We start from the raw sequence: 19,712 nt of genomic DNA, 5'->3' as shown, positions 1-19,712 counted from the left end.
CATGGCCAGTCAAGTTTTGAATTATCTCCACAGCTGGAGGCTCCCTAGATGCAGGACTTTGCACTTCCCTTGGTTGAACTTCACGAGGTTCCTCTCTGCCCATTTCTCCAGCTTGTCCACATGCTGTATCAGCCACTCCTCCCAGTTTTGTATTGACTGCAGACTTGCTGAGGGTACGCTCTGCCCCAGGCCATCAATGAAGATGTTGAACAGTACTGGCCTCAGTATTGACCCCTGGGGTACTCCACTAATGATCAGCCTCCAGCTGGACTTTGTGCCACTGACCACAACCCTCTGGGCCTGGTCATTCGGAAAGCTTTCAAAGCACCTTGCTTTCCACTTATGTAAACATACTTTGTCAGCTGAACCATGAGGGCCCTACATGTGACAGTGTCAAAAATCTTGCTGAAATCAAGATAAACAACATCCACTGCTCTCCCCTCATCCAGCAAACTAGCCACTTCACTGCAGAAGGCTGTCAGCTTGGTTAAGCAGAATTTCCCCTTCACAAATCCAGGCTGGTTACTCCCAGTCACCATCTTGTCCTTCATGTGTTTGGAAATGGTTTCCAGGGTTAGTTGCTCCATCACCTTCCCAGGGATCAAGGTGAGACTGACCAGTCTGGAGTTTCCCACACACTCCGCCTTGCTTTTCTTGAAAGCAGGAGTGACATTTGCTGTCTTCCAGTCATCAGGAAACTCTCCTGACTACCATGACCTTTCAAAGATGATGGAGATGTGGCCTGGCAATGCCATCAGCCAGCTCCCTCAGCACCCATGGGTGCATTTCACCAGCCTCCATGGACTCTTATATGTCCAGTTTGTTCGAATATTCCCTTACCTGACCCTCCTCCACCCAGGGTAAGTCCTCCTTGCTCCAGACTTTTCCTCTGGTCTGATGGGCTAGGGGTTGCTGCAGGCTGGTCCTACCAGTAAAGACTGAGGCAAAGAAGGCATTTAGTACCTTAGACTTCTCCTTGTCCTTCGTCACTAAGGTCCCTGCCCCATTCAGCAGTGGACACATGCTTACTCTAGTCTTCCTTTAGCTGCTGCTGTCACTTGCAGAATCCTTTCCTGTTTCCCTTCGCATCCCTCACCAGATTCAACTCCAGGTGGGCTTTGGCTTTCTTAACCCCATCCCTGTAGGACTGGGTATTGTCTTCATATGCCCCCCAGGTCACTTCTCGCACCCCTGATACACCTCCTTCTTGTGTCTGAGTTTAGCGAGGAGCTCCCTGTGCATCCCTGCAGGCCTCCTGCTGCCCCTGCCTGATTTCCTACTTGTCAGGATGGGCCATTCTTGAGCTTGGAAGAGGTTGCCTGGAATATCAGCTAGTTCTCTTGGACACTTCTCTCCAGGATGGTATCCCATGGGAAGAGAAGACCAAGTGGGGATCTTATCAGTGTCTACAAATATCTTAAGGGTGGGTGCCAAGAGGACGGGGCCAGGCTCTTTTCAGGGGTGCCCAGCAACAGGACAAGGGGCAAGAGGCACAAATTGCAGCACAGGGAGCTCCACCTGAATATGAGGGAGAACTTCTTTACCTTGAGTGAGGGTGATGGAGCATGGAACCAGGCTGCCCAGAGAGGCTGTGGAGTCTCCTTCGCTGGAGACATTCAAAATCCACCTGGACATGACTCTGTGCAACCTCTGGGAGAACCTGCTTTAGCAGGGCGTTGGACTAGGTCATCTCCAGAGGACCCTTCCAACCTTGAACATTCTGTGATCTTTCCATGCAGGTCTCTGAAAGGGCTAAAGTCTGCTCTTGAGACATTCAGGTCAGATGCCCAGGCCTCCTCCATCATGGAGTGAAGAGTTCAGAGCCACATGTAGGCCATTTAAGCAGACACAGAAGATATCGAGGAGAAGGCCATGCCTTGAAACCTGCTCCCTGTAGGGCTTTGGGCTTCAGAGAAAAGCCCGCCTCACCCACAGCTCATAGTAGCAGCTGTACTGGGTCAGGCCAGCCGTCTTCTCAACTTCCCAGCAACAGCCAAGAGTGGGAGAAAAGAAGAGCAGAGCAAGAACACAGTGATGCTTCCCCACCATGTGCTCCTGTCATTTGCTGCTGGATGATAAGCGATTTCCTGAGTCAGAGCTGGTCTCTTCAGAAGCCTGCAGATAATTTTTCTTCCTCAAGACTGTCCCACTGCTCTCTGAACCCCTGTCAGTTTCTAGCACTCAGCGTGTCACTTAGCAAGGAGTCGCACAGGTTCCTGTATGTTAGATGAAAATCATATACTTGTTTCATTTGGTACCTCACGTTCTTGCACGGGAAGACAAAGAAATCAACTACTTCTGGTTCACCTTTTCCCAATCACTCATTTGTGGACTTCTACCAACCCCCTTCTCCTTCAGCATCCTTTTTCAAGCTTGAGAATTTCAGTCTATTTAGTCTCACCTCTTATGGAAGATGTCTCACAGTTTTGAGCACCTGTTAGTTTTCTCTGTCAACTTTTCAAGCATTACTTTGGTCTGAAAGACCAAATCTGCACACAGGTTTCAAGATGTAGGTATAGTACAGATTTAAACAAAGATATTAGGAATTATGTTTTTCATTTTGTTCCTTTTTCCTTTCCTAAAAATTCCAGAAATTGAATTTGCTTTTGCAGGTTTGAACTGGAATCAAAGCAAGCCCCAAATCTTGTTCCTGAGCAGAAGTCAGTCTAACACCTTCACTGCATATGAAATACTACTATGATTGGGTTTTCCCCCATATGTGTTACTTGTTTTTCTGTGTTGGTGTTCAGCTGATGTTTTATCACTCAGTACCTGGTGTCACCATGACCCTCCTTCACAACTACTTTAGTTGTATTTTGTGACCTACTCTTTGGTCTGGTTTTTTGGAATGCCTCAGTGCTCAAGATGTTTTCTCTGTGACGTCAGATCTTTATTCCTAAGCAATTATGAAGAGCTGAAAAATATTTACTGGGTAAGAGTACCTCCCAGTGTTTCTTCTGGTGCGTGTTATCTTGCATGTGCCAAAATAAATTTACTATCACACTGTTTACCAACCCAGCTTGATGCAATACCATCCACCCACTCTTCTTTTGCTTAAGGAATGTAATTTTGACTCATCTGTAAATTTAGACTTATTTCCTGACCTTTAAGACCAAGGGCAACTGGAGGTTCCCAGTGGCATTTAGCCTTGGTGGAAATGGCCCATTTCCCTCCTCTGTTTTTCTCCTTTATTGTTTTCTGAGTCATAGCAGCATTTTCTCTTTTGCCCCGTGATTGGTTAAGTATATAAACAACCCTGAAGAAGAATGTGTCAGGATTTTTGAAAAGCAAAACAAGTTATACACATTACTTCGAATTAAAAGGGCTCAGACTCACGAAGGCAGATTTGGGATAAGAAGCTCAGTAAACCAGAACACGTTCACTGCTTTGTTGGTAAGCTCTAAACCTGAGGATAACTTAGATTTTGCGTAATGAATTCTGACAATTTGCTCCTGTCACGTCATAAACAATAACGTCCATCCAATTTAATAACCAATAGTTTTAAGAGCACTAAGGTTTGAGTGCCAGCAGAGAATGTATTCCACAAAGTAAATTTACCCCTCAAACACAGAACCCCAGCACCCAAAGCATATTCCTGAACCAAACTAGCAGTTTGCTCCCCCAGCCTTGCCTCCTGCAAATGTGTCCACCAGCCACACGCGCTCAAGACCAAGCACAAACCAGCAACGTCACCCCTGCTTTCACAACTGATTCCCTACTGAGTCTGACCATCTTCCCAAAGGTCAGTCTCCACGCCAAGGCAAGTACGCCCAACTACCATGCACCAGAACAGCCCTGCTGACCACCCCTGTAGTTCAGGCAGCACCTTCAGTACTGCCGACAGGCTGGAGCAACAGCTGTCGTCGTGCTGTCCCCTGCAAAACAGCACCCTCTTTTCCCCTTCAGAGCAAGCCAGAACTCCGCATCTGCATCCAACACATGTTGTTCAGTTCCTGAAGCACACCAAAAATTCTCCAGAATGTTTGTTCCTCAACTGAGACATGAGCCAGACTGCCCTGCAGCTCCAACATTTTATTCGTCTAAGCCTTATCTAGGACTTTAAATAAATAAATAAATATCTAGGACTGTAACTGAATTGACCAAAACAACCAGAAAAGTTTCCTTCCCATGACACTAAACCAAGATATACTGCTCTGTCAGGAAAAGGAGGTATTTTTTCCATGGAAACGAATCTCCTCGTAATCAGAAAGCCAAGATGCTGATGCTTACCTGTGAGAGGTGAAATTGTCATAGGAGCCCACAGTATAATGTCGGAAGAGACGCTTTGTTCTGTCTTCTCTGGTTTCTACAAGAAAAAAAAGACACATCAAAGCTGAGAATTAAAGGAACACTTCGCTGTTGTCTTTGCTTCCTCTCCATGTGTACAAATAGACTGAATCCCACTTTCATGCAAGCATTTAACAATAAACCATAATCTGTGTGCAGACATGTGTCACTGTGATCAGTCCCATGCAGGTTTGTGTACAGCCCCATATGCACACAAACAGCTTCTGTGAATGTAAGCTCTCTCCACCAAAAATTCTAAACCACATCAAGGTGTCAAATCTCAAGACTCCAAAACAGAGCCGAAGAGGGCAATCAACGCTGTTAAGGCAAACACACACTCCATGTGTCAAGGCAGCAGCCAAATTCCTTCCCTTGTTTGGTTTCGGCCACGTCAATCTTGCATGCCTCAGTGCAGAGGGATGCAGTTCCCACAGAACAGACGGTAGTAGTCCAGGTTAGCCCTTCTTCTCAGCCGGTGGTCACCAAGCTCTCCGGATGCATGGGAGTTATGAGGAAGCAAAGCTGGGAACCCAGAGAGACTTGTGTTACCACTCATCCACTGACTGCTGGCACCATCCCCAACAGCACTTTGGTCAAAGTCAGGGTGGCAGGCGTTTCGGGCCATTTGCACCAAATCTCCCCTTTAGGGTGTAATGACTCAGGAGGCTACTTGCCTGCCTCAGAGGTACGGAAAAGCCAGAGAACCTGCCAGCCTGATCTGTGAAGCCGACAAGAAAAGAGATACCAGGGCACTTAGGCTGCTGGATGCTGAAGGAAGGCAGCCTGACTCACGGCTCGGTGGACAGAGATGCCACTGCAGACATCTGGAACACAGTCTGCAGCTAACGGCTTAAGAAGAGACATGACAGGGAGATGTAAAAAGAATTTAAGCCAGACATTCCCAGCTACCATTCTCCTAACACAGAAGGAATTTGCTTCACACTACCAACCCCAAATTTATTGCATGACCCAGGACTTATATAGCATACTCACCCTGCAGAAACCAACTGGGTCCTCGCACCAACCTAAGAACGTTACATTGAACTAAGTCATCTACAGCTACAGTGGGCTGATGGGACTCCAAACAATCAGGTCACTCCTCTACTTTGTCACCCCTTTGTTTTGAAGCCCTCTGTGCTGCTCACTGCACTACTGGCTACAGCACCAGGTAGGCTGGTGGTCTGACTTAAACCCAGCAGGTCTTTCAGCATGTTAACTAGGACAGTGGGATAGAAGGAATGAATAACGGGAACGAGTAAGAGAGGAGATAAAGGAACAAAGCATAGATGAGACCTACCTTTTCCCTTCAGCAGGGACACAGAACTGTTTGCACCCAAAGCAGTAACAATGCAAAACAAACATTATTTTTACCTGCATTGTAATTCAGAATGGCAACAGTCAGCAGGAAGGGGCTGCAAAAGCAGAGAGGCTGTATTTACTGTTATTACGGCACTGCTGATCCAACAAACTTTGTTTTAAGCTCAGGACAGGATGTACTTTCAAACCTTTCATCCCAGTCTCACGACCACATGAAGCCATCGCTGCTGACAGAGGGACATGCTGCCACAGCAGCCACAATGCCAGTTCCCTACCCTGGGGATGGACAGCCACCGTGGGGACAGCAGCAGCCACATCACCCTGCTGACAAGCTGTCCTGCCTCTCACACCTCCCGAAGAGGTGCTGGCAGCCCGTCACTACTGGGCACCGTTTCCAGAGATGTGGCTGTAGCTTCCCAATCCCAAAGGTGTCTCTGCGTGAAGTATGAGGTGCATGCTTCAGCACAGACGTCGGGAACCTCACCCTCAGCACACACCTCCGCTTACTTACTACAATAGTAAGTAAGAAACACACTTACTATTGGCAAGGATGAAAGAACAGTTAACTTGACCAAAGTTTAGAAATAAACCCACCAAATACAGTACTTGTTTATGCTACTGAAAACACAGCCTTGCTCCCCCCCCGCCCCGGATTCCTGTTTTTGCTCTCCTTGTGTGTTTGGTTAGGGTTGGCGTGGTTTTTTTAGTTTTTTCCTTTTTTTCTCAGAAGAGCTATAGAACAGCCCTGGCATGCTGGCACTTGTTTCCCCCAGAATAACACCCTACGCTTTATTACAGAATCGTTCAGGCTGGAATAGATCATTAAGATCAAGTCCAGCCATTATGGTTCTGGCTCTCCTTCCTACAGCAGTGGTCTCCAAAGTGGCGCACACAAGAATCAACCCTCTGAGGCGTGGGAAGAAAACATTTTTTTGTACCATTAATAAAAGTTTAAAATATATTTTAAATGGTGTTTATTCCACGCTTATCTCACTATTTTTTAGTTTCTATTTTTGCATGTGCTTTACAGTACACACAGTTTATATGCAGAGTAGTACAGGTACATAATTCGTAGTAAGTAAACATATGCGTACAGGGGGTGCATGTGCTGAAAAATATTTTTTTTTACTAAGGGGTACATGAGCAAAACAGTGAGACTCCAACACACGGGACATGCAGCATCACAGAGATTAATGTGGGTGCTCTGGCAATCCTCCCCAAAAGAAGTGAGTGCACAGCAACCCCCCCAGCAAGCACACGTGGACAGTGAGCACAGGGACGCCTTGCACTAGGCGAGGCACAGCCCAGCCCTCACAGTGTGGGGGCTGAGGAGCATCCACGGGACATCACCATGCAGGGAACAGCCCGTGGGGATCCAACAGGCTATTCCAGCCTTGCTGCTGTGTGTCACCTAATGTGTTTACCTAATCCGGAGGGAGATTTCTTGGAGCCTGGTGGTGCAAGGGGGGCTGATGGTTGCCCATGAATCTTCTGATTAGGTGGTCGTCCACCGAGCCCCGTCCCTGCAGTCCTGGGAAAAACTGTCTCAAAGAACCAAGCAGTTAATTTTACTGTCAAAAAGACCCACTATGCCAAGAAACAGAGATGTTAAGGACCGATCAGCACAGCAACACGCCATGAAGAGTTAAAGGTGATAACCCTTTCGCCTAGATCATCTGAGGCAGCTTCTCACCTTGCTCGCCATCCTCAGCGGAGGCAGAGGGTTCTCAGGTCTGAGTCAGGGAGGACACCAGAATCTACACCTGGCAGCGCAATCAAAGCACGCGCTGTGGCCGTGAGGAAAAAGAGGTACCATGGGTTCTTGACATGCTGTCGGGGAAGCATCTGCATGGCACAGCAGCTCCTCCCCAGCTTCTGCGGGAGTGCCCAGACAATGGCAGCAGGGAGCAGCCTCCTGCTCCGGTTTTGCCTGCATGCTGCGCACATGGCCAGGCAATGGGGATCCCACAACGCTTGATGCTGAGGAATGAGGCAAGACAGCAGAGGCCTAAAAAATATCTAAAACATCAGGTCAGGCCTTGTTTGTTGTGCCTGTGAGGAAGCTGGCACCCACAACTTGATGTGGAGGTACAAAAAATGGGAGGAGGGAGATGGGAGAGGGAAGCAAGGAGGGCTGTTGTGGAGACTCTGGCATGGCACAGCCCCAGCAGGTCACGACAGTGACAGCACATCCACCCTCTCCACCTCATGGCACGTGAAGACACTCTCCAGTGACAGACATCTGCACCCCCTCAGACCCCTGGGAGGGAGCACGCTGCTGCTGCAGCACAGCAAACCCCACTCAGACAGGACCCACCCCACCCCGACCCCGCAACGTGCTTCTCCCCCTGCTCCTGTCTTTACAAGTCCCACTGCCCCTGGCCCCTCGTGCCTATGCTTCAGTGCCTTCACCTCCCTCTTCTCCGCCCTACTCTGCCTCCTCCTCCTCCTCCCCTGCCTCCTTCCACACATGCACAGACTCTTGTACCTCATCTGCAAACACTTCTATCGATCTCATTCCAGAGAAAAGAATGGTGATTTGGTGACGGGAGCTGGATTTATGGGCTGTCCGCAGCCCAAAGGCTCGTTCTCTTCCTGACTCCTAAATATAGCTGCTGCCGAGCGCGTGTTTAATGGAGCCGTCATGGAGGCACCAGGGGCTGAGGCTGATGGATGGAGAGGAGCGAATCACTCTGAGATAGGTGTGGAGAGGGAGGCTCTATATTTAGACAAGAGGGAGGAAGAGGATGGCAGGGCAGCCCAGTGGGACGGGCTGTGCCCACGAGAGCCCAAAAGGACAGACACAAAGCAGGGAAACAGGAACAGGGAATACAGAACTACAGAACGCTGGAAAACTATGGCCTGGAAACCAGGAGGAGCATGGGGATGGGTGCAGGCTGTACTCACGCTGCTCTGTAAGCTGCCTGGGAAGCGCTTTTATAAAGTTGTTAAAAGGCAGTTCTTTCTAGGTAAGTCTAATACATTAGATAAAAATACAGGAATATTATCCTCCCACAGCTGGCCAAGAGCAGTCTGGATGTGCCAAAGAGAAGGTTCTGGGAGAAAAGCAGCTCTCACACAATCTGACCGGACAGAGAGCCCCGCTGGCCCAGAGCAGACTGACAAGAAGCTTGGGTGCCATCCCACACATTCTCCAGCACCTGGACTGTCCCCATCCTCTCTGCTTTCAGGCACCAACACTGGGTTGCAAAAAGAAGAAAATAACTCTTTTGGAATGTGAAAATAAATAAGTAAATAAATTAAATTTTTGTTTCCATGGAGTGTTGGAATTATATTTCTAAATATTTAATCCTCTTAAATGCAATATTTATGCACCTCTGATTATTGGCACCAATCTCTCTTTCATCATCTATTTTTGACCGGCTATGCCTGCATCACAACAAGCACCTTAACAGCAGGCATTCTCAGAGGTAAACAGGCAGGAGCACCCCACACCAGCCATACAAAGGACAGGACCTTGCAGCCAACTCACGCCAACAAGCACCTTCCCCAATGTCACCAGCTGCGTGCCAGCCTTTGGGCCAGTGCAGCGGACGCTTGTACCGCAGCACTGAGGTGAAGAATGACAAGACATTTTTTGGAAACTGATCTCTTTAATGGTTTGATGCAGCAGCAGGGACATTACAGTTATCATCCAAGAGCTACATCAAACCACCTGAGAGGTCAAGGTCACAGCGAACCATAGAGCCAACCAGGCAGATGAGGAACTGAGGGAGGGAGATACCAGTTAGAATCTATTTCAAACTCTCTTTCTTGACTAGCACAGAGTCTATCTTCTAAGTTGAAATGCCAACTAAAAGTAGCAACGTGCCAGTCAGGGGAGACGTGGTTTTAGGAATGGAGAAGGCTGGGGTCTGTATTTGTGCCTTCTCAAGTACACGGACACTTCTTGTGCCAGCCAACACACCCATGGAGAAGGCTCGCAGCCCTGTCTCAGTATGGGAGTACTGATTCACTGCTTTTTGAACTGTCTCATCACCCTGAAAGAGACACCATATTCAGCTGATGCTCTCAGTGAAGACAAGTGGTGCGTGGTCTCATCATTCTCTTGCAGCAGCTGGACCATGAGCTTGGCTCACACCGTTCTCAGTGCCAAGGGAGAGATGTGCTGCTCTGCGGGTACAGCCAACACCAGGACTGCAGGCAGAATAACCCTCTAAAGCTGGGAAGGGGTTTGGAGAGAGAGCTGTGGTGCCACAGCCCATCCCAGAAGCAGCACCTCAGCCCTGGAGCAAGCGAAGTGCTGCAGCACACCTGGCCCCCCCGCCCTGGTGCGGGCAGAGGGAGCATGGCTGCCCATCATGGATTTCACCCACACATCCCAAACCATGCTCTCCAGCACCTGACTCGGAGTAGGCTGATGAGCAGATGCCACCAAATTAAAGCCTCTTCCACAGGCTCTGTGCCAGGCAGCCAATCTGGCTGGGGCAGCTTCAGAGCGCCAGTGATGAACAGACTAGGGAATTATTTCAGAAGAAGAAATGCTGAACTGTGCTGGGGGTGGGGGGAAGGACATGCAGTGCCTGAGACCAGAGAGAAGCCCGATGCTCCTCCACACAGAGAAGGATCCAGAGCAAGTAAGATGCTGGAGGGCATCACCTCTGTCGCCAGCTGCAGTGACCAGCACTCCCGTGGCAGCAGCAGGTCCCGTTTAGGCAGGGGCTCTGCCCGCCACAGCCACGAGCCTTACTTCAAGTGCAAGAAAGTATGGAAACCCTTCAAGTATGACTCTTCTTCTACCCACAGTGTTGTCAGGAGAACAAACTAATTCATGTCCCTGCGGCACCTGGATCGGCTGACTGAAAACAGAGAAAAGCCCAAGAATGTATTTGCTTAGTGATTTGTGGTATTACTGTATTTTATGCAGAATAGTTAACTAATTTATGCTTTCCCCATGACTGATCTTTATCCTATGAAGTTCAAATACAACTTTTCTCTGAGAGTGAATACTTTTAGAAGCTATGCAATGTCATTCTTAGTTTTGTACAACAATTCACATACAAGATATGATACATTTGGTGAAACTTTGGCCTGCATTACATGAATGCACAGAGAAGATAATTGTATTAGTCCCTTTTGCCCTTAGTTTATGAATTATGCTTGCAATACAATTATGCTTGTTAGAGTTTTTAGCTTATCTGTAACTGAAAAAAATGCAAATACAATGAAAGTCCCTCTCGACTCACTATGAGTCAGAGAGCAGCATCTGTGCATTACATCTCACAGAGACTTAACGGCCAGGCTGTCAGCCTGAGAGGAGCAGGGAGATCAGTTAAAGCCCCAACGCTGAACCAACAAATGTAGCAAAGCAGGGCCTGAGGAGGTTACATTCAGCAGAAGGTCTCCACAGCTATTCCATGTTGATTTATCCACATTTCTGCAGCAGAGGTAGTTCCAGAAGTGCCATCCTGGCAGCTGTAGTTGTTTCTGACTGAGCCTGAAGCTCTGGAGGGGGGACTCTGCCCCACTTTGCCTTTCCCCAGCATGGGGCCAAGGTGCTCCGGGCAGGCAGTCCTTGTCTGCAGCCTCCTTGGAGGCACAGCGCATCGAGGGAGCAGCAGCTGAAGATGCACGAAACACCTTCATTACTGACAGCTGGGGTTACTTTGACACGTCTCCACCTGCCATGTGCCACCTTCCTCCAGACCACTCTCCTGTCCAGGGACGGGAGCCATCTGCATGGCACATGAAGCCCCAGGAGCCATCTCCCAACTACGGGGACCATGGCTCTGTTGATGCCACAGGGGACCAAATTCCTCAGCACAGCCCAGGATGGATGTTTTCGCTCCGAACACTTGCACAAGTTACTGTCCTGCCATTACAGGGACACTACTGCTGCGAGCAATGGAAAGCGGGCAAAGCTGCTCAGAGGCAGCAGCAGGCAGGCACTCAGTGTGCTCCTTCTCCATGGTTTGCGATATGAACAATTTTCAGTGGAGAGCTCTCTTCCCATCAAGGGTTACCCTGCCACGGACGCGCAGCCTGAAACCAGGGCAGCCACACCAGTAACACAGCTGCAGCCCCCCCGCGGGGCTGGGCAGAGGTGCCATCCAGCAGCATTCTGGTTACACATTCATGTGTTTTCCCACCTTCCTAGATCTCTAGGGTTCAGCAAACAGCATGGCAGTGCTTGACACTGCTTCACCCTTTGTACCCTCTGGGCCTTCAACACTCTGCACAACGAAGTCACATGGTCAAGGGTTGCACAAGCCCTGACTTTCTGCACAGCACTGAGAAAGAGGGGCTTCCTCCTCCTGTGTCTGAACAGCAAGCCAGAATAACGGTATCCTCATTGAGACCAGTGAAACCTGCGCCACGTGAAGCAGAGGAGAGAGGTGCCCATACATTACAGCACCTGCCATGAGACCAAGGAGGTCCTGGAGGGCATTGGGCTTTGCCTTGTGGCTAGGAGGAGATAACAGCTCTCTCCCTGGACACAGGAGGAGGCTATTGAGAAGACACAGCAAAGCTCTCCACTGAAGTGTACGGCAGGAGCTACCCTCTAGAGGACACATCATCTCCCTTTTACAGCACTGAATCTACATCAAAACCTTCATGCTAAATGCATAACCATCTCTACACCTGCCCACAGCATCACTCTTACTTACAAAAGCACTTCAGTTGTATCTATGCTTCTCATCCTTGCCCTCTGCAGGCAGAACCAATGACCCCCAATGTCCCATCTTCCAGGGAAAAATGCCTGCAGAAACCTTTCATGCAGACGATCCAGCCCACCAAGGCATGGCTGGTGCTGCCAGCAGGCTGTATCCTTCATCCTCATGCAGGGAGGCAGAACTGCAACCCTCTCCTAGAAGGTAGCATTGCATCTGTCCTCAGCATGAAGATGATACCACAGAGAGGAAGAGTCACACCAAAAATTGAGTAGCTTTAGTAGAGTAAGGCTCCAGAGTCAAAGGGATCACACTGAAGATATGACCATGGACAGGTTTGTGGACACATTTTAGAGCTCAGAACCCTCAGGACAGTCTGCACTGAAGTTCTGGCTATGAGCTGGATCCTAACCAAAGCCTGTAATGTCCTTTCAAGTTCACAGAGTACGTGGATGCAGACACTGCTAAAGATATCTGAGGGTGGCGTACCTTATAAATGAAGCGTGTCTGGTCATCTGGCAAAAGGAAGAAATAGGAATGCCTCTGGAGTACGCTCTTTGCCCACAGCATCTCATTTTCTGGAGTCCTGACCAAAGTAGTTCTCAGGACTGTCAAGAGTCAAAGTAAGATACATAATAGGAATTCAAGTTCTTTCTTGGACTCTGGTACTAGGTCGATTTTTAGAGGTGCTGGCTTTAGTGGGGTAGGGAAGTGCCAGATGGCCATAGCAGGGTCTGTTATGACCTCACTGATGGACAGGGTCACTTTAACAGAAGCTTTATGGTGACAGACATCCAACAGCACATATGTTCACATGCTCAAGAGTGTGCAAAGATGCAAGCAATCTGATACCCTGCTGAAGAGGCCCTGAAGTGATACTCACTAGTCCCCACAGAGAGTGGAGAGCAGCTTTCCCATAAGGGAATCACGTCTCTGTGACAAGCTGCTCTTTGAAGAGTGCTGTCCCAACACCCAGTCAAGAGAGGGGATCACAAAGCATGAAGAGAAGTTGGCAAGTGAGATCTGCCCCCCTGCAAAAGCTCAGGGCCAAGCCAGGAAACCGACTGACAGCACAACCAACGTGGAACTTGGTGCCAGGCTCCGATGGTGCCCCTGCAAGCAGCGCAGCAATTACAACCACAGCAAGTCTGGGGAGGAGCATTTGTGTTTGCCTGTCAATCCTCAAACATCACACTCCTGCTGCAGGAGAACTGGGATTGGCACCAAAGACTGGGGCACTCTCATTCTCCACAGGGACTTAAAAGAGTTTAAAGAGTTCCCAGATGGGAAGGGTCTGGAGGAAGACCCTTCAGAAGAATGCTTTTAGGGAGGCTTTCCATGCTGGCAAACAGCAGTGGTCAGTGCAGATGCTCTGAACAAAGAATGTGCTAGAAAAGGGTAGGTTTTTTTTTCCCCTCAGCAGCGGGAGTATCAGAATCATTACTCTACTAAGCCTAAGGAACACAACCTCCATGGATTTGCCCAACCTCCTTCTGGAGCCTTTAATCTGCAGTAACTGTGGCAGTGAGATCCACAACTGCGTGCTGTGTGGGAATAGTTCATTTTGTGGCATTAACCTTTCTGCCTAATTTCACTGATTGACCCTTAATTCTCCTGTTTAGACAAACAATAAACTACTCAACTTCTACATGCTTTCTCAGACTCCCATTGTATTCTCCTGACAATCACCCCACACTTGCCTCTTTAAGTCAGTCTCTTCTCACTTGGGAAGTCTTGTAGCCCACCACTGGCAATCTCCAGCTGCTCTAGAACCTGCCTTTGCTTTTTATCTGTCAAGCACTTAGTTTTGTTGGTTTTTTTTAAAGCACACTATAAGAAAGCCTACTTAACAGCATTTGAAAGCCCTGGTACACTATATCAATCCTTGTCCCAGTGCTTGTTGACTACAGACTTGTAGGACACCTAGTGGACTTGCCCCTAGAAAGGTTTTAAAATGAGAAAAAAAAAATCCCCAAACAGTAAAATATTGCTTTATTCTAGTTTTCACTAATTTGCAAGACAGAAGAAAAAATAAATAAATCAGACCTACTGGTCTTCATACCCTGGCAGTGGTGTTATCCATTATAATAATGAAAATTAACACAGTTCAGACTACACTCTTTAAGCAAGACTTCTTTTTTCTCCTCCTACGTGGAAAAGATGATGTATGCTGACTGTGTACTTTTCTTCTAGTGGTAACTACAGCAGATGCTGAACAACAACTATGAGAGATGAGTACCTTAAAATTAGTAGTTCTAGGTAAGTGTTATTAGCCAGGATCTTTTAAGGATCTGACTGATGATCTTTACTGTGAGGGTGGCGAGGCACTGGTACAGGTTGCCCAGGGAAGCTGTGGCTGCCCCATCCCTGCAAGTGTTCAGGGCCAGGCTGGATGGGGCTTGGAGCAACCTGGTCTAGTGGAAGGTGTCCCTGTCCATGGCAGGGGGGGTGCAACTAGATGGTCTTTAAGGTCCCTTCCAACCCAAATCATCTTGTGTTTCTATGATCTCTCTAGAATACCATTTTCAGTAAACCCTGGAACGCAGACCGAGGTACTGAGGAGCCGGTGGCAAGTGTTTCAAGGATGAGTGGAGGTGACTCTTGCAGTTACAGTGTGAAAGACTGACCCTGATTTTCAGGTAGATGTTAAACCCAGTAAGAACTTGATTATTTAACAATTTGATGTGGTCACTAATTTTGATATTACTTAAGTGGGTCCCCCCCCACACACACTGGGATTCAGACTGTCCAGCCACCTCTAAGGATGGGCACCTAGTTAAGCCCCCTTTACCATTCACCAGCTGCCCAGCAGCCTGAAGCTGGACAAAGACTTGTTGCCAGCTCCAGAAGATAAGAAATGAAAAAGTTAAATGAGAAAAGCAAGGAACTAGGTATAGAAAGGGTTTGTATCTATTTCTTTTAAGACTGTTGAGCTACTGAAACAATGGGAAGTGCATAGTACAAAAGAGCACCAGAAGATATTAGCAACTAATAATGATACAGTTGCTTAAAAGACAACAGAAATTCTTACACACTGTCTGAGCTAATACCAAACACAGTGCCAGAAATAAATAAAACATACATCAGCTTGAAACAAAAATGATCGGAAGACATGAACTAATGGTAAGTCATACAGTACCAACAGACCAGCAGAAAATTTCCAGAGCTGGAGACAACCAGCCTGTGGTGAAGTATTCAGATGGCAATAAAAAGGACTGACTTCTGTCAAGAATTCTGGAATAGGGTACAAATAAGCCTGAGTCCACCATGTGCAGAATACTGCTTTGCTGAAACAACAGAGAGAGAGAGAGAATTCAGAATTATTCCATTTAGAGCCTACAGCCAGCTCCTTCCCTCCTCCCAGGCTACAAGAAGCAGCAGTGCAAATCTTTGTTCCTGAGAGCCTCTTGTTCTTTATGCTCTGTAATGCCAATAAAACCATTCTGCTGAGTACAGATTCTTTCTGCAGGAGGCCAAATAGCTATGATGTGGGTGATTTTTTTCTTTTTAAATTAAGTAATGCTACAGAGTGGTTTTGTTTTGTTTTGTTTTTCTTTTACAGACCTAAACAAATCAGCCCAGGAGAAACCATTTTAAGCAATATTTCAAATTCCCTTGTGTTCTGAAGAGTTCAAATGTCAGCCAAAGAGTACTTTAAGACAACCACATTCTTACTCCTTGGAGACATAGTGCAAGTGAGATAAACGCATGAAGGCATTGATAAAAGGTTCATACGTAACTGGCACAGAAATCTCAGTGCTTTGTACTGTTCCTTGATACACCCTGCTTAACCTCAGTACTCTTACACCATCACTTTAAGGATGGATGTTCAGTTCATGCCCAGAACATCTGTAGTACCTAAACCTGACCACTGAACTGCTCATGATCCCTGTAGGGTTTTGTTGTTAAGGGGCCAAAGCAGTATGAAGTGTTCTGTTACAAAAATATTATGGAAAAGAGAATCTGGAAAGAATCTAGCGTCAAAACTTTTCAGTTTCCACTTTGAGAAGGGGAAAAAAAATAAATCAGCAAATTTAACAGGTAATAGCTTTAAAACCTAAGCAGTGCCTTGGGATAATCTTAACACTGACCTTTATTCCTGACCGCAAGAGGGAGCTGCCAGCAGAGCAGCAGATTAATTAAAACCAGAAAAGTTCAGAGAAACAAAGCAGACCAAGGTTAAAGGTAGCACAGCCAGAAAGGAAGCCCAACGTAAGTAGCAATATAATGGAGTCAGGATTAGGCTTTGAAGAAGTCAGAAAAGTGTAAGAGAAATCAAGAGGATTTTTTAAATGCTGGTATAGGAGCCGCCAGAGGACTCGTTCCCATCTCTTGCCTGACAAGTGATGTGCGTTGGAGGGAAAAGCAGCTCTGCTTGAAAGGCTGGACGGTGCACCAGGCCCGGGGGGGGGAGATGAGAGGTTATCTAAGCTCTTGGAAGATGGATTTAATTTGCATGCTTTTCCAGCAGCAGCTGGCTGGCTGTGTCAATCAATGCTCCATAATCTACAGCTCTATTGTTGTCAGGTCTTCAGCTGTTACTGCACATGCTCCTGTGTGTTCATGTGCTGCATGCATAACTCCGGCCAGGACAGCAGGCAGCCACAGAAAGCTCAACAGGCACTTTCTAGCTGCAGATGAGGAAATTCTGATTTCCCATTCTGCCAGGGAATTGTCACCTTCTGAGCAGCCAAATGGGAAGAGTCATCTCTCTCCAGCCAAGAGACTGTGGTAAAAGCAGACACATTTCTTTGACTCTTAATAAGGAAGCTATTTTAGGCTGCAGATCTACTCTTACTGTCACTCTTCATGCAGAAGTAAATGGCTGTATGGACATTGTGTCAAAGGCTTTGATAAAGGCTAGGGTGTGCAACAGCCACCGGCCTCTCCTTGTGCACAGAGCCAGTCACTTCAGTGCTGAAGGCCATCAGGCATGCCAGGCACGATCTGTCCATGCTAAATCCATGCTGGTCATTCCATGGTTTTGCTCCCCAGCTTCGCTTGCTCCTCCTGTCCCAAGCTTGGAGCTTTCTTCAGGTTGCCTGTCTGCCTGGGCAAAATCTGAGCGCTGAGTGCAGGCTGGCTGGGTCACGCACAATGACTTGGTGGGCAGCAGACCACGAAGGGTTCCAGCTCAGCTCGTGCTGGAGTCCTTCCCCAGGACCATTAAGTGTACAGACTAAAGGAGGGGACTGGACTCAGAAGGTGAAACGCAAAGTGAAAGCAGGGCACTTTGCAGCACTTGTGCTGCTCCCCAGCTGTGCCTGGCATACGAGCTGTCACTTGGTATCCTCTGAGAAAGCTGCCCCTGAGCCTGTCACCAAGTGCAGGCGCTCATCACACAGCTCTAAGGTGCAGGTCCATTCCCAGCACAGCTGCAGTGGAACATTTCCATGTCCATCTTCTCACTGATCATTCTGCAATGCCACATCAAAGAGCTGGAAAAGTAAAAGAAGGACCTTCCTTCCCACAGGGGCTCTCAGGACAGTGCTGCAGCTCCTGAGGCTGGGCTTGCACTGCTCTGACTCCCAGCCTGCTGCTCCAAGGCAGATGCAGATGACTCCTTAGAAGCTCCTTCCCCTGTGCAGGGACTCTCAAAAACCCACTCAGAAAAGCCACAGTGTTCAAACTTGGCGCTCGCTGCTCAGCCAGGGCTTCTCCTTTCCAGCCCTGGGAAGTTTGATTGACTGAATTTTTTTGTTTCCTGATGTTCACACTTCCTATCCTAGCATAGTCTCTCTCCAAAGAGCAAGGTATTTGTCAAAAGCAATGATTGCTAAGTTACAAGAAGGTACGTGGGTGCTACATGCAAACCCCTACAATCAACGAGACCCAGCCCATACAATGGCCACAGAAGACACCAACAGCATCTCAGCTGTAGGGCTACAACTCCATGCCATCACTCTACACACCATTCAATCTCTCTGTGGATGAGGCTGTATCTCCCCCATTAGTTCAATACCAACCCAGTCTCACTTGAGGTTAGAGTTCTCCAGAGGAGGATCACTATCAAAGCAGACTGTGTAACGTACCCAAGAAATAAAGAGAAGGTGGAATAGGTAACTCATCTCTTCACATGCAGGACACAAAGTTATGAACTTTATACCATAACAAAACAAGCTGACATCCCCAAAGGCTGGTGGAGACCTTCAGGAGGTAGACGATCAATTAACTGCAGGAAATGAGAGCACTGTATTTCATTAAAGGTACCAAAATCCTCCACAATCCTCCTCCTCCTCTGCAACCTACGCATTTGCATCACCTGAGGCTGGCATCAGAGACCAGTGAAGAACAACAGTGCCCTCTACCAAAAGAAACAGCCAACGTCTTCTGCAACCTGCAGTCCTGAGCCCAAGCAGCTGGGACACAACTGCCCTGCTCTCCAAAGGACGGTAGGCTCAGGCTGGGCTCTGGGTGATGCCATCCAGGTTCGGACCACTGAGCCCAAGCATGCACGCTAACACTTCATCTTCCTCAGTGGTGATGCACTTTGGGGCCTCTGACATACCAGGCTGGAAAATACTTCTGACTCTCTTATGCAACACGTGAATCGATGATTCAAGCAACAGTGATGCTAGTAATTTTCTTTTTTTTTTTTTTTTTTTTTTTTTTAATCCCACTGTTTTATCATCTGTTCTTCCCATATCTATGCTGGCCACTAGGGGAAACAGTGAGGGCAAAGGCCCAGCCAGCAGGATGCTCTCACTATTAGACTTTTAAATAATTAGAAGTACCCAACAATTGTTACTCCAATTTCAAAACATTTCTTACACAATAAACTAATTTCTTGATCAAAAGATGGTTCAAGCTCCTGATTATTTCTTCAGAAAGCCATTCCACAACAGGAAGAAGTGGTAACACTTCTGCCACCTCCACTGCTACCTGCAGGTACCAAGGAAGTAACAAAATACATCCCCATCATACCAGGGAGGTGTATTCCACCCTTAACTTTTTTTTTTTTTTTTAAGCAGAAAAAGAAGAAACGTCAAAATAGTAGTCCACTAGGAACTCAGTCAACATGTTTTCATGTATTAGTAATTTAAACACTGTGATGATGGAAATCAACTGGAAATCTTGCTACAGATAAATGGGCAGACAAGGAGCAGTAAGGAGAGGTCCCTGCCACGCAAAACAGACACCCTGGACACTACTGACTCGCACAACCTGCCACAGGAATCAAAGCAAGATACCAAGGAAAAAATCTGATAGAGAAGATACTTGTGTCACAGTTATTGCACACTCAGGATCAGCTGTAGCTCTCAGTCAGTCCCAGCCTCCCACAACATGCTCTCCAAGGTCCGACCCCAGCTGTAGGTGCCTTCCCAGTCTGTGCCCCTGCATCTCCCAGGGCTGAAGACCTGCCCATCCTTCGCTATGCCCTACCCCGGAGAGCAGGCATGTCTGCAGCACACCCACCTCCCTCCCTGTAGATGTCTGAACCAGGGCACTGCAAGAGCATCCCAAGTCTTGGCTGCT

General features: G+C 47.8%; 1 protein-coding gene across 11 annotated transcripts in view; it reads right to left on the bottom strand.

Moving 5' to 3' along the window:
• Nucleotides 1–19,712, bottom strand: part of SHANK3 (SH3 and multiple ankyrin repeat domains 3) — a 375,700-nt gene that overhangs the window by 123,808 nt on the left and 232,180 nt on the right. For all 11 annotated transcript variants that reach the window (XR_008821984.1, XM_056339563.1, XM_056339567.1 and 8 more), the window contains one exon: nucleotides 4,231–4,306. Coding sequence is in view for 10 of the 11 variants with exons in the window: in XM_056339563.1 (XP_056195538.1) it covers nucleotides 4,231–4,306 (76 nt within the window). In the remaining variant the exon portion in view is untranslated. The remainder of the gene's footprint in view (nucleotides 1–4,230; nucleotides 4,307–19,712) is intronic.

This window comes from Falco biarmicus, chromosome 5 (genome assembly GCF_023638135.1).
Source record: "Falco biarmicus isolate bFalBia1 chromosome 5, bFalBia1.pri, whole genome shotgun sequence".
NCBI lineage: Eukaryota > Metazoa > Chordata > Aves > Falconiformes > Falconidae > Falco > Falco biarmicus.
This window is presented reverse-complemented; position numbering and strand designations above follow the sequence as displayed.